Below are 15797 nucleotides of genomic sequence, written 5' to 3' on the forward strand. Positions count from 1 at the left end.
AAAATTCACATTTGCCAAGTGCTTTAAAATTTTTAAAGAATTTTCCTTGGAACTATTTGAAATAAGCAGAACCAAAATTTCTAATACAGGAGATTGAATGAATAACAATAACAATATTACTGATAGAATTAAGTTTTAAAAAACAATCAGATTAAGAATGAAATCTTATAAACTGGATTTAAGGTCTGTTTAATTTGAGATTTGAGTGATAAATCTAGGTACAGACTTATTGTACAAACACATTGTTGTTCATCCTCCATTTCTGAAGAGAACTAATGACATCATGGGGGGTTGTCTTGACTTGCGCATGAATTGGACCTTAAGTGAGGCAGAGTTGCACAAAATCATCAGCCTTACTTTCTTCCAGAATCATCAAAGCTGGGGCGGATAGGTGGCACGGTGGATAAAGCACTAGCCCTAGAGTCAGGAGTACCTGAGTTCAAATCTGGTCTCAGACACTTAATAATTATCTAGCTGTGTGGCCTTCGGCAAGTCATTTAATCCCATTTGCCTTGCAAAAACCTAAAAAAAACTCCAAAAAAACAGAATCATCAAAGCTGATGTCCTGGGATGACCTAGGCATACTAGATACCAAGCTCTAAGCTCTCCATAGCACCTGTGATAACCACTTCCATAGCTGTTGGCACAAATTGTTCTTATCTGTTCCTTCCATGGGCAGTTTTACAGGAGTATGGCAATTGTACGTGCCACTGACTGATGGGAGTCACAGGTAAGAGCTGGGTGAAGGTGGACACCAAAGGTGGATGAGCAACCCTAAAAAGGGCTCAGCAGTCCTAAAACCAGAAGTGCTAGTCCTCCCTAAACACTTATCCAACAAAACACAGTTAACTATAATACACAAGATTACAAAAGGAATGAATTAGAAAGGCTACATACAGATATAGAGGCTATATAAAGATTTCATTTTATCAGCAGAGGTGATGGTCAAAATTAGGAAAGAGAACGAGATGGAGAAAGTCAAAAAAAGAAGAGGAAAAGCCATATTAAGGGGAAGAAAAAAGAAGCAAAATGAAGGAGACAGAAAAGAAGTTAAAGAGGCAGAAGGAGATGTGTCTCATAACAACAGAACATCAAAGAGCAGTGGAGAAGGTCTAGAGCAAGGGTCCTTAACTATTTCTTTTAAGTCAGGACCCCCTTGTAAAAGTCTGGTGAAGAAGGCAGCTAGGGTGGTAGATAGAAGTCAAAGTTACTGAACTGAAAAAAAGAAAGAAAAAAATATAAGCCTCTTCGAGGCAATTAAAGAAATACATAGAGGAGGAAAAGAAGATCAAGTTAGAAATGCACATAGGCAGGAAAATGTTGAAAATACCATGTTGAATTTATTTTATACTTGAAAGTTGTTCATTATACAAATGAACATCTATATATAGCATCTTGTATAATACTCTTTTGCTATATACAGAGAAATGTTCATCCTAGTGTTAAGTTCAGAATAAAAAAATATGCAAACAACAAAAACATAGAAGAGTTAAAAGTGGAAGGATGTTTGCAAAGGAGTAAGAAGAGATTGGATAGTACAGACGTACTAGGTGAAAACAATTTTCAAAGGAGTTAACCAGGAAAGGAAAGGAGAGAAGTAGCTGGATGGGCTAAAAGAGAAGGCTTTTAAGGTTAGGAAAACCTGAATTGGCCAATAAATGGAAAGAAATCAATGGAGAGGGAAATAAACAAATGTAGGAACATATTTTTAGAACTGAAAAGGATCTTTTATAAAAGAGAGACCTACTGAAACAAGATCCTGGAAATGAGAAGGAACAAGATGAATGGCATCAATAGGGGTATTAAATTAATGAGAAATAAGAATATTTCCTTTTTTTGTAACTTAATAATCTCTTCTTAATCAAAGTACTCAATATCCATCCCAAACAATAACATTAAATAATCTTTAGAATTTTATCATGTACACTATCTCTATTGTTCTTTGTTCCACAAGTTTATATTTTCTCCTGAAAAGAAGATAGGCTCCTTAATAGTAATGGTCAAGTTGCATGCATCTTTCTTAAGTCGCAAGGGTACCTAGCCCAGGACTGGGCACAGTCAGGGCTTTCAAATACTTAAACTTAATTACTGGAGGCAGAAATGAAGAAATATTTATCTCATGAAAATTCAGTACAACAGCAATGTAAGTGAAAACTGCTGACTGGCTTTACAGTCATTAATTTGCTCTTCTGTGCTTAGTTTACAGGAGAGGACAAGTACTTCACTTTGTGAGAGCTAAATGTGTAGTGAATTTGTGTTGTGAAAATGGAGGGAAATTAAAAGAGTAAAATAATATTATTGTTTATTATTATTATTATTGTTGTTGTTGTTATTATTATTGTTATCATTTTAGGTTTTTTTGCAATGGGGTTAAGTGGCTTGCCCAAGGCCACACAGCTAGGTGTGTGTCTGAGTATCTGAGGTCAGATTTGAACTCAGGTACTCCTAACTCCAGGGTTGGTGCTCTATCCACTGCGTCACCTAGCTGCCCCAAAATATTATATTTTTAAAAAGAAATTAATACATTCTCTGCCCCTACCCCTTTCAACTTGCATAAATGCTTGGAATGGTTTATTTCCTTTACATATTAAACCAAAAAGATTTTATCATCAGTTTCTGTGAGTTATTTCTCCTGAGAAATAATTTTATCCTTTCAAGTAAAAAGGAAAGGAAACAAAAAATATAACTTTGTTTCCTCTCCTATGGGTGGTTAAAGAGAGAAGAAGAAAAGCCACTCATGGGAAATATTTAATTCCTATTCCATAGAAACTGACTTGAGCAGGAATCAGGTACCTACCTATTTATTTGCCAGTCAGATGAAAATAAATGAGCCAACACACTTTGAAATATCAGTCACCTAATCAGTACCCCATTTAGGAGCAGTGATTAGGGTAGCAATGCTCTTATACATCTGCTTGTACCTATCAATGAGATCAGTTTTTACTAACTAGTAAATAAATATTTCATCCTAAAAGCAAAGTTCATTTATTTTCTAGAGGGAAAAAAACCACAGACATGTAGTTTTTCTAAGACAAAGCTTACTTCTTTTCCTGTGCTGATGCAACCATTTATCTGTGATATGATTCCTCTACTTAACATCTTGAACAAAGTTATTCGAGTTCTTGAATCCAGTACCTTCAAGGAAAAAAAATGGAAAAAATTAGGAAGTCAAAAAGACTAATTTAGGTTACCTAGGCTCAAATATCATTTGTTAAAACTGCATAAATTGAAGAACTGAAATAAACCATATTTCTATACTGGAATAGTAATATGAGATTCATTCTTATATTACTTTTATTTCCTCAAATTTATCTAGTGTCAAAGCATAATAATTTCTCAAAATTATAATCCTAGTAAAAGATTAAATTTTTTTAGCAAGAGTTCAGCCTTCATTATCAGTCATATTGCTAACAAAAATTAAGACAATTAGTTATCTCCCTTAGTTAATTACAAACTTATGAGGACAATGTTTAGGATGCTAGACTTCTCCTGTGAGGAAGAGATAATAGTAGACTGATAGAACTATGCAAAGATGATCATCTTTGAGGAGCAGTTTTGGGCAGATATATTGTGCAACATTCATGGTTAGGTCACAAAGAAGATTAATAATTTCCCCCATTCTCTGTTTTTGCTTAAATGTTTAACTAATTCCCAGTCCAAATGTGGTCATTACCTTAATGACCTCCACCTTAAGGTTTAGAGGTAAGATCTTAGAGAATAAACCATAAAAATGTCTAAACTATATTTTCTGTCATTTTATTTTATTAATTATTTTATGTTGTAAAGACTTTTTTTACAATTTGGGGGGTTAACAGTTTTTGGTGCCTTTGAAATTCAGACAGACAGAAATTTTGAGGAGGGACAGGTAGAAGAAACAAAAGAGGTCTCTAACTTTGCAAATCCCAGCTCTATTCCAAACCAGTGGTTTAAGTGACAAATGTGGGTTGAGACAATTTTGACTTGGAAATGGAATATTCTACCTTTTAACAAAGCTGAATATGGGATCCCTAAAAAAGCTAGACCAGATTTTGAACCCAGCCCAAACTGGCCTTGAAATAAGGTAAGGCTACCACTTTATCAATTCAACTGCTTAATTTACCTCTAATTTTAATTATCAGCTCTGATGGCAATTTCATGTGTTTTGGGGCCAGGTGGATATTGAGGACTTGTCCCTAAATCTAAGTGTGGCACTTTTTTTTAAAAAGTGGTCGGGGCGGGGGGGAGTGCTCTTAGGTGCTCTCTCACCGATATTTCCAAACTTATAAAGACTCTAACTGAATTTTCAAGAGACAGAACCCACAGAGGGATCCAGTGAGGCAGTTCTCCAGCCCAAGGTAACCTGGAAAAGAGTGGAAAGGCTCCACTACATGGGGTTGGAGGGGTAGCACACCAGAGTGAAGGCAGCAGCCCCAGGGCAATGAGAGCTGCAGCAGCAGGGGCAGTTTCCTGATCTACACCCCCAGGGAGCACCAGGCACAACTTGGGGGATCAGCGGGGGGACCTCTGCCAAAGGAAGTGCATGAAGCCCAGCACTCGGAGCACTCAGCAAGCAGCATGGTTGAGGCAGCCCAGATGCAGGAGCCCCAGGGCCTGAGTGCTGAGCCTAGGTAGGGGAGTGGAGAGAGACTGCCGAGGTCTGTCCTCTAACCCTAGAACAGGACTCTGGGGCTCTGACCACATTCAGATCCGGATTGTAGTCTAGGCCCTCCATAGAACAGCAAGACCCCCCCCACCTCTGCCCCATGACAGAGGGGGTGCACTTGTGGTCATTCACAGATCAGGAGGGAAGACAGAGCCTCACACACTGAGATCCTCACAAAGCACCCCAAAACTAGGTACAGGCTGGAAAAATGAGTAAGCAGAGAAAAAAGAGGAACACCATTGTGAAATACTTTGTCTATGAACAAAAGAAGGATCAAAATACTCAATCTGAAGATGAGGAAGTCCAAGCTCCTGCATCTAAAGACTCCAAGAAAAACAGAAATGGGGCTCAGGCTATGACAAAGCTCAAAAAAGATTTTGAAAATCAAGTGGGGGGGGCAGCTAGGTGGCACAGTGTATAAAGCACTGGCCCTGGAGTCCGGAGTACCTGGGTTCAAATCCGGTCTCAGACATTTGATAATTACCTAGCTGTATGGCCTTGGGCAAGCCACTTAAACCCATTTGCCTTGCAAAATCCTAAAAAAAAATAAAATAAAATGAAAATGAAATAAAATAAAATCAAGTGAGGGAGATAGAAGAAAAATTGGGAAAAGAAACGAGATGCAGGAAAAACATGAAAAAGAAGTCAGCAGCTTAGTCAAGAAGATCCAAATAAAATGCTGAAGAAAACAGCACGTTTAAAACCAGTTTAGGCCATATGGATAAAACAGTTCAAAAAGTTATTGAGGAGAAGAATGCTTTAAAAAAGAAGAATTGGCCAAATGGAAAAAGAGATAAGAAAGCTCTCTGAGGAAAACTCCTTCAGACAAAGAATAGAACTCAGGGAGACTGCTGATTTTACAAGAAGTCAGGACAATACTTCAAAACCAAGAAAATGAAAAATTAGAAAAAGTGAAACATCTTATTGAAAAACAAGTGATATGGAAAACAGATTCAGGAAAGACAATTTAAAAATTATTGGAAGGGGCGGCTAGGTGGCGCAGTGGATAAAGCACCAGCCCTGGAGTCAGGAGTACCTGGGTTCAAATCCAGTCTCAGACACTTAATAACTACCTAGCTGTTGTGGCCTTGGGCAAGCCACTTAACCCCATTTGCCTTGCAAAAAAAAAAAAACTAAAAAAAAAACTATATTAAAAATTATTGGAATACCTGAAAGTCATGATCAGGAAAAGAGCCTTGACATCATTTTCAAAGAATTACTACAGGAAAATTACCCTGATAATGCTAGAAGCAGAGGGAAAATCCATTGATCTCCCCAAGAAAGAGATCCAAAAAAAAAAAAAAACCAAGCCCCCCCCAGGAATATTATTGCCAAGTTCCAGAACTCCCAAGTCAAAGAGAAAATATTACAAGCAGCCAGAAGGACACAATTCAAATATTGTAGAGCTGCAGTCAGGATCACACAGGACTTAGCAGCAACTACATTAAAAGCTTGTAGGGCTTGGAGTATATTCCGGAAGGCAAAAGAGCTCGAAATGCAACCGAGAATCAACTACCCAACAAAACTGAACATCCTCTTCCAGGTGAAAAGATGGACTTTCAATGAACCAGGGGAATTTCAAATGTTCCTGTTAGAATGGCCAGAGCTGAGCAGGTTTGATCTTGAAATACAGGACTCAGGTGAAGCACAGAGTAGAGGAGAAGGGGAAAATATGAGGGACTTAATGATGAACTACATGTATTCCTGCACAGAAAAAATGATACTGACAATACTCATAAGAAACTTTTTATTTAATAGAGCAGGTAGAAGGAGCTTTTATAGATGAAGTACAGGAGAGAGCTGAATTTGAAGATATAATATAGAGTAAAAATGTAGTCAATGGCTAAAAGGGAAATGTAATGGGAGAAAGGAAAAAGGAGAGGTGGAATAGGTTAAGATATTTCATATAAGATTTTTTTAATTTTTATGACAATGAGCTATCACAATGATATGGAAGGGGGGAAGGCAAGGGGGAAACTTCACTCTCATCAGAGGTGGCTAAGAGAGGAAACAGCATATATACTCAATGGGGTATAGACATCTAGAGTAAGATGGAGAGAAGGGGGACGGGGGAAGGGGGAAAGTGAGTGATGGAGGAGAAGACTGTGGGGGGAGAGTGGTCAGATATAACACATTTTCTTTTTTACTTCTTGCAAGGTGCTGGGATTGGATGTCCTGTCCGGGACCATAGGTCCAGGTGGATGCTGGGCCTAAGTGGGGTTATGTGGGCTCAGGGCCTCTTGGCCCCAGGGCCAGGGATCTGTCTGCTGTACCACTCAGCTACCGTACGGCACATTTAAGAAGAAGGACAGAGTGAAAGAAGTGGAGAAATATAGTATATGGTAGTGGGGAAATATGAATGGAGGGAATTACAATCAGAAATGGCAACAGTGGAAAAATATAGTGATGGACTTATCATAAAGAATGTGATTCACCCATGACAGAGCTGGAGGTGCTTGAAGATGGACTGAAACACATTTATTATTATTATTATTATTATTATTATTATTATTATTATTATTGGGGGAGGTTTGCAGGATAAATGGGGCTGGGTGGCTTGCATAGGGCCACACAGCTGGGTGATTTACCCATGTGCTCCTGGCTCCAGGGCTGTTGCTCTGTCTGTTGCACCACCTGGCCACCCCTACTATGATTATTATTATTTTATTTTGGGTATTTTTTGGGGGAGGGGGGGTTTACAGGGCAATGGGGTTGGGAAGGCTTGACCAGGATCACGTAGCTGGGTGATTGTTGGGTATCTGGGGCTGGATTTGGGCTCAGGTGCTCCTAGCTCCAGGGTCGGTGCTTCGTCCAACTGTACCACCTGACTGCACCTATTATTATTACTATTATCATTTGCAATTTTAATTTCAATTTTTTTCTCTTTACTTTATCACTTATGGGGGTCTATATTTTTGGGGGGAGGGGGTATTATGTTTATTCTTAAACAAGAATATCTTAGTAAAGTATAAAAACATCATTTGTACAAAATAAGAATAAATAAAACAGCAAAAAGTGGTCTGGTATTAGGACATCTGTTGTGGCATTTTGATGAATGCAAGAGATGTCTGGCACTCTGTTGTTTCTATGTTCTATTTTGGGGACTCTCAAGTATGAGAGAACGTAGGTTTTTCTCTGGAGTTCTAGGACCTCTGTGGTTGGTTTAGGTGTTTAAATTGATATTCTACGTGGAGGCAGATTCAAGCTCTCAGCTGACTCTTGTCAGGTCTGCTGTCCTGTCTCTGTGTCCTGATTGGCCAACCCCACCCCCCATGAACCAACATCTCACTGCATTACTCTGTTTCACAGCAAAGAAATAGGGGAAGTTGGATCTTTTCTAAAAAGTCACAATTTGGCACCACAGGACAGATTTTCCTGAAAATTGTGGGGAGGGTTTTGTCTATTTTTTTATAAAAATGTTCATAGAATACTTTAAAATTTAACCCTCATTATTAATATTTCCTTATCATTTTCATAATGCTAGTCAGCCAACAATAAGTCAAGTCCTATCATAAAGTATTTGCTGATTTCTGAAATATAAAGATCATACTGAAAATTTAACAGTCAGCTCTTAAGCTGTGAGGAATGACTCACACCCTTGGCTGAGTTCCACATATAAATCTTGGAGTTATCTTCATGAAAATGATGATTGAACTCTTGGAAGTTGATGAGAAAATCAATAGAAAATCTTGGAAAAGCTTTTTTTCATTTTTTGTTGTTGATAAGGTTTATTTTTTTCTCCTTTATTTTATTAATTTACATTGTTGTTTACACATTACTAAAATAGTCCTATTGCAGGAGTAAACATATTCCCTCCTTCCCCCACAAAAAATAAAAAACCTTACGAGAAATAAAGTGAAAGAAAGAGAAAAAAAAATGTGCTTTAGTCTGTGTTCCAATACCATCAGCTCTGTCACTGGGGTGGATTACATTCTTTACCATAAAGAGAAGTTACTTCCATATTTTTTCCACAGGTGCTGTTGCTGACTGTATTTCCCTTCATCCATTCCTCCCCACCACCATTTAATGTAATTTTTCTCTCCTTTCACTCTGTCCCTCTTCAAAAGTGTGCTGTGGGGCAGCTCAGTGGCACAGCAGACAGAGCACCAGCCCTGGGGCCAGGAAGCCCCAAGCCCTCAGAGACCCAGCAACAACCCAGCCCCATGGTCCTGGACATGCCACCCAATCCCAAATTTGCAAAAAGTAAAAAAGAAAATGTGTTATATCTGACTACCCTCCACCTGTCCCCTTTCTCTCCTTTTTCTTCAAGATCTCTATGCCCTGTTATTGTATGTATCTTCCCATGTATTATCTTTCCATGCAGGAATACACAGTTCTTCATTAAATCTCTCATAATTTACCCCTCTTGTCCACCATCTCCTATGCTTCACCTGAGTCCTGTACTTGAAGATCAAACTTTCTGTTTAGCTCTGGCTGTTTTAACAGGAGCATTTGAAATTCCTATTTCATTGAAAGTTCATCTTTTCCCCTGGAAGAGTTTTGCTGGGTAGGTGAATCTTGATTGCATTCCAAGCCCTTTGGCCTTCCTGTATATTATATTCCAAGCTATACAAGCCTTGAAAGTGTATCTTGCTATGTCTTGTGTAATCCTGACTGCAGCTCCATATGTGAATTGTTTCTTTCTGGCAGCTTGTAATATTTCTCTTTGATTTGGGAGTTCTGGAGTTTATTTTTTTTTTAATCTTTCAGGAGTAGATTGGTGGATTCTCTCAATTTCTATTTTGCCCTTTGCTTCTAGAATATCAGGGCAATTTTTCTGTAGCAATTCTTTAAAAATGAAGTCAAGGCTGGATAAAGCACTGGCCCTGGATGGATAAAGCACCAGCCCTGGAGTGAGGAGTACCTGGGTTCAAATCCGGTCTCAGACACTTAATAATTACCTAGCTGTGTGGCCTTGGGCAAGCCACTTAACCCTGTTTGCCTTTCAAAAACCTTAAAAAAAAAAAAATGAAGTCAAGGCTCTTTTCCTGATCATGACTTTCAGGTAGCACAATAATTTTTAAATTGTCTCTCCTGGATCTGTTTTCCAAATCAGTGTGTTTTTTCAATGAAATATTTTCACATTTTTTTCCCCTAGTTTTTCATTCTTTTGGTGTTGAATTATTGAATGTTGATTCCTCACAAAGTCATCAGCTTCCTTTAGCTCCATTCTACATTTGAAGGATTTGTTTTCCTCAGAGAGCTTTCTTATCTCCTTTTCCATCTGGTCAATTCTGCTTTTAAAGGCAATTTTCTCATCATTGACTTTTTGAACTACTCTTTCCATTTGACCTAAGCAGGTTTTTAACATGTTGTTTTCGTCAGCATTTTCTGGGATTTCCATCACCAAGCTGCTGACTTGGTCCTTCATATTTTTCTTGCATCTCTCTCATTTCTCTTCCCAGTTTTTTATCTACCTCCCTTACTTGATTTTCAGAATCTTTTTTGAGTTCTTCCATAGCTTGAACCCAACTCCTATATTTCTTGGAGGATTTGGATACAGAAGCTTGGACTTTGTCATCTTTTAAATGTGTGTTTTGATCTTTCATGGGACCAAAGTAATTGACTACAGTCAGGTTCCTTTTTTTCCTGTTTATTCATTTCCCAAACCTGTGCCCTGGTTTGGGGGTGCTTCCCAAGCTTTTGAGTATTATTGGGACACCCCCACTAGGCCCACAGCTCCTTCAAGGTCTTTTGGAAGGTTCTGACTGATCTCTTGGCCTATGTGATCACAAGCTCAACCCTCTGCCCTGGGGCTGTGAGGAGGGTCCCTGCTCTATGACAGGAGGGACCTCATCAGTCTCCCCCCAACCCCTTACCTTCCATGGGCTGAGCCCTCTGGGAGCAGCTGCTGGACGGTTCTGTGGACCTGCTTCTGTTTCCTGGGATCTGGGCTGCACTGATGGCCAAGGCCGCGCTGAAAGTCATGCCAGCTCCCACTCACCCTGACAGAAGTTTGCTGATTTTTCCAAGTTGTGCTCGGTGTTCCTTGGGTTGGCAGGTCAGGAAAATGCTTCTGCTGCTAAGGAGCTGGTGCTCCCAAGAGCCCAGGTATTCTGTGGGCTATTCTCAGAAGGCTGGAGCTCCTTTGCTCCAGGGTATTGATCCTGGCTGTGCTGCCACCCCCTCCAAGCCCATGGCACAGAGCCTGCCCATGATCTTCCAGGTTACCATGGGCTGCAGAATTGCCTCACAGGATCTTTCTGTGGGTTCTGTCTCTTGAAAATTTAGTTAGAGTCATAATTTTAAGGTTTTTGAAATATTTTGGAGAGAGGGCTGGGAAAGGCTGTTCTCTTGCTGCTGCCATCTTGGCTCCACCTCCACCCCAACCCCCAAACTGTTGTTTTTGAAGGAGAAAAAGGTTTTGATTTTTACTTCCTAACTTTCATTGAGTTCTTGTCTGTTTGACTGGAGTCCCTCTTGCTCTCTTTTTTCTCAAGGCCCCCTTCCACCTGCCCCCTCCTTACCCCTTTCCCATACTGCAGCAAGCAGCTAATAAAAGACAAAAGCTATTGTCTGGATTGTCCAGATGTAGCCTTTCCTGTACATATGTCTGAAGTCCCCTTCCCCTTTCTAGTTGGGAGAACTGAGTCCCCCAAAAGAAAGAAGCTCAGAAAATGTTTCCCAGTAGATTGTGATAGTTGTGTTGTTTGGATTGGCCAGTTATGACTTTTGTCTCTCTCTGAAGTGAGAATACTTATCTCTATACTCAGTTTTTTTCTGCTTCTATGATTTTTTTTCTTCCAGCTGTAAAATAGGGGGGGAAATTAGAATTCTCAAATTAGAATTCTCTCTTAGAATAATAGAGTCCTGGTTTTTATTTTCTATTCCCAGTTTAGGTAAAAAAAAATGGCCCATTCAATTCTTAAACTCAGCTCTGATAATCTGGCTGTCCAGCTTTCCCTCTGTAGCTCCATCTCTTATCTATCTCATTCACACTGGAGACTATTCTGGATCCCTCAACTCAGCTTCTATGTAAATCTAAGAAAGATAACATAGATTAGTTGCTACTCTGAACTCAAAGACTGTTTTAAAAAATAAAAGATATTTAGGTTTAATTGGGTACTACTTTGAAAACTACAAATTATGAACTACTTTACATAAAATGTTCTGTTGATCTAAAACTTTAGAATCCAGAACTTTGTAATTTGGATGAAAAACATATTTTTAAATTTGTATTTTAAATTTTAAAAGAAATATCTTATTCCTCTTCATAAACTGATAAATGTAACTTGAAAATGTTCTGTATAGTTAAAAGGGTTAAAATATAATTTTTTTGATTTTTTTTCTCTTTTAATGGATATCTAGGAGGGGACAGAGCTAAGATGTCAGTGGAGACAGAATTCCCAGAAGGTCTCCTCCCCAGACCACTTCAAATGCCTTGAAATTATTACTCTAACCAAATTCTAGAGTAACAGAATCCCAGACTGAGTGAAATAATTTTCTAGCCCAAGACAACTTGGAAGATTCCCAGACAGGGTCTGTTTCACCAGGACTGTAAAGGGCCAAAGCATAGTCCAGGCTGCGCCACTCTGAGCAAACCAGCTCCAGTGTTCCAGGAACAGCGTGGGGTGCCTGAGTCACTGGGGACACCTGAGTCCATGGCAACATGGGCACTTTCCAGACCTCTCAGCCCAGAGATTGCAAAGGACAACTTGGAAGGTCAGAAGGAAAACTGTCACACCATGCAAGTATGGAGTCCAAGTCAGCACAGGTCTCAATGCAGCCCCAGCCAGGGAACCAGAAGCAGGCCTGCAGAGCCACCCAGCAACTGCTTCCAGAGCACTTAGCCCACAGACAACAAAGGAGTGAGGGAAGACAGCAGAGGTCTTTCTGCTATTCCTGGGGCAGGACTCTGTTGCTTTGCCACACTCAGATCTAGATTGCAGTCTGGGGCGGGCCCAATACAACCTTAACAGAGCAGAAACCCTCCTCACAGCTCAAAGACAGAGGGGATTGCTTGTGATCATCCACAGACCAGAGCATGGGCCAGTAGAGAAGTCAAGAGTCTCTCCTAAGACCTTGAAGGAACTGAAGTTCCTGGAAGTTGTCCCCAAAACCCTCAAAAACGGGAAAGTATGTCCTCCACCCTGGAAACAGAGCCTCACCTTTACAAAAGAGTTAAAATCAGGACACAGGCTGGGGAAATAGCAAACAATAGAGAAAAGAAATCTGACCACAGACAAATACTTTGGTTCCATGGAGGATCAAAATACACATTCAGAAGTCAACAAAGTCAAAACCTCTATATCAAAGCTTCAAGAAAAATATGAATTGGTCTCAGGCTATGGAAAAGTTCAAAAAAAAGATTTTGAAAATCAAGTAAGGAAGGTGGAGGAAAAACTGGGATGAGAAATGAGAGCAATGAGGGAAAATCATGAAATGGTTACCAAGTCAGTAGTTTGGTGAAGGAGATACAAAAAAATACTGAGGAAAATAACATCTTAAATATCAATTTAGGGGGCAGCTAGGTGGTACAGTGGATAGAGCACCAGCCTGGGAGTGAAGAGGACGTGAGTTCAAATCCATCCTCCAACACTTAATAATTGCCTATCTGTGTGGCCTTGGACAAGCCACTTAACCCCAATGCCTTTAATAAATTAAAAAAAAATTAAAATAAAAAAAATTTAGGTCAAATGGAAAAAGTAGTCTAAAAGGTCAATGGGGAGAAGAATGCCCTAAAAAACAGAACTGGCCAGATAGAAAAGGAGATAGAAAAGCTATCTGAAAAAAATAACTCAAATGTAGAATGGAGCTAAGGGAAGCTGATGGATGACTTTATGAGAAATCAAGAAACAATAAAACAAAACCAAAAGAATGAAAATTTAGGAGAAAATGTGAAATATCTCAATGGAAAAACAACTAACCTGGAAAACAGATCCAGGAGAAATAATTTTAAAATTAGGCTACCTGAAAATCATGACCAGGAAAAAATACTAGACTATATTTTTCAAGACATTCTCCAGGAAAATTGCCCTGATAACCTAGAACAGGGCTGTTCAAATGTGACCTGAAGTATGCTTTTATGTGCCCTCCCATGGGTTTACTAAATGCTTTAGTAAATGAATCCAAGGTACTACAGAGTTATCACTAAAATGACAAATCAAAATATGTTGTCTATTGTTTCAATAAAAAATTTTAAACTTAAGATTGGACAGCTTGATCTAGAAACTGAGGATAAAGAAACTGAGTGAATCCACTGATCACCTCCTGAAAGCAATCCCAAAATAAAAATTCCTGGGAATATAACAGCTAAATTCCAGAAATTCCAAGTCAAAGAGAAAATACTAAAATTATCCAGAAAGAAACAATTCAAATATCATGGCACTACAGTCAGGATTACCTAGGATTTAGCAGCAACTACATTAAGACTTTATAGGACTTGGAATATGATATTCTAGAAGGTAAAAGAGCTTGGATTACAACCAAGAATCAACTACCCAGTAAAACTGAACATCTTCTTTCAGGCGAAAAGATGGCCACTCAGTGAAATAGTTTACTGTTGAAATAGCCTAAGTTGAACAGAAAATGTGATCTCCAAGTACAGGACTCAGGTGAAGCATAGAGAGGGTGGACAAGAAAGACAAATTATGAGGGATTTAATGATGCTGAATTGCTTGTTCAATTGCATGGGAAGAGGGTACTGATAATTCATATGAACATTCTCATTTGTTAGAAGGAGCACATAATAGACAAGGCACAGGAGAGAGCTGAATATGAAAGGATACATTATAAAGATGGAGTTAATGGGCAAGAAAGGAATGTGTGAGAAAGGGAAAGAAAAGGTAGAATAGGTTAAATAATCTTATATCTTATTATCTTTTTTTAAAGATATTTCACATAAAAGAAGCAAGAAAAAGCTTTTGTAATGAGTGGAAGGGGAGAAGGTGAGGGGAAATGAATGAGCCTTAATTCTCACTGGAAGTGGTTCAGAGAGGGGAAAGAACATGCTCATTCAATAGGTCATAGAAATCTATCTTACCTTAAAGGAAAAAGGAGAGGAAAGGGATGGGAGAACAGGGACAGGGGGAGGGAAGAGGGGTATAGGGTACAGAAGAGAGAGTACATCATGGGAAAGGGCAGTTAGATACAACACACTTTTGAGGAGGAATAGGGAAGGGAGAGAGAGAATGGGGATGGGGAGGAAGAGGATGGAGGGAAATACAGCTAGCCAATAGCAACTGTGGGGGGAAAAAATATTGAAGCAACTTCTTTGATGGACTTATGATAAAGAATGTGATCCAGCCCAGAGAGAGAGCTGATGGTATCTGAACACAGACTGAAATATACTATTTTTCTTTCTTTCACTTTATTTTTCTTGAGGTTTCTATCTTTGTGGGGGGATTGTTTATTTTCACAACAAGACTATTGTAGCAATGTGAAAATAAATAAATCAAATGTTAAAAAAAAGAATCACTGGATTGTAAAGTGCTTAACTCAGTGCCTGGTATTTGACAAACATTCCAAACACATTAAATTTTATTATCATTTCTATAATGGAAAGCAATTGCTTCATACCTTTATATAACTTAATATGGGGTTTGAGAAGCAAATGGTATAAATTGCAAGATTTGATGAGATGAATGATTTTTCAAATATGTCAATTTGCAAATGCATTAGACTATCTTAGGTTACCTGACTGGTAGTAGGTTTTGGGTTTTTTTTTTTAAGATTTAGATTTATAATATTGTATATGTTTCTAATTATTTTAAATTGTGAAATTTGGCAAACTATTGTATAAGATATGCAATTAGAAAAGCAATTTCTTTTGTAATCTGGATGTTAAATTATAAAGGTTAAAAAAAGAGCTAAGTTGTAATAAAAAAAATTAGTAGATAACTTTAAATTTTTAATTACTGTTTAACTGGAAGAGTAAGATCTGGTAATAACCAAATGTGCTAAAAAACATAAAAAGAAATGTTCTTTAGAAAAAATTCTAGAGGGGAGGAGCCAAGATGGCAGCATGAAGGCAACATTTCCCAGAAACTCCTTCCCCTCAAAACTCCAAAAAACCAACCTAGCCAAAATTTAGAGGTGCAGAACCCTAAGAAAGAATGAATGATACATTTTCCCAGTCCAAGATAACGTAGAAGTTCCAGGGAAAGGTGTGTTTCACCAAGACCTGGGGTTGGAAAAAAGCCACAGCAGCTCAGCT

At 38.7% G+C, this 15797-nt stretch overlaps 1 protein-coding gene across 2 annotated transcripts in view; it reads right to left on the minus strand.

The window, feature by feature from the left end:
* Window positions 1-15797, minus strand: part of RIOK1 (RIO kinase 1) — a 159297-nt gene that overhangs the window by 23734 nt on the left and 119766 nt on the right. For both annotated transcript variants that reach the window (XM_074208246.1, XM_074208245.1), the window contains one exon: window positions 3043-3135. In XM_074208246.1, coding sequence (XP_074064347.1) covers window positions 3043-3135 — 93 coding nt within the window. The remainder of the gene's footprint in view (window positions 1-3042; window positions 3136-15797) is intronic.

This window comes from Macrotis lagotis, chromosome X (genome assembly GCF_037893015.1).
Source record: "Macrotis lagotis isolate mMagLag1 chromosome X, bilby.v1.9.chrom.fasta, whole genome shotgun sequence".
NCBI lineage: Eukaryota > Metazoa > Chordata > Mammalia > Peramelemorphia > Peramelidae > Macrotis > Macrotis lagotis.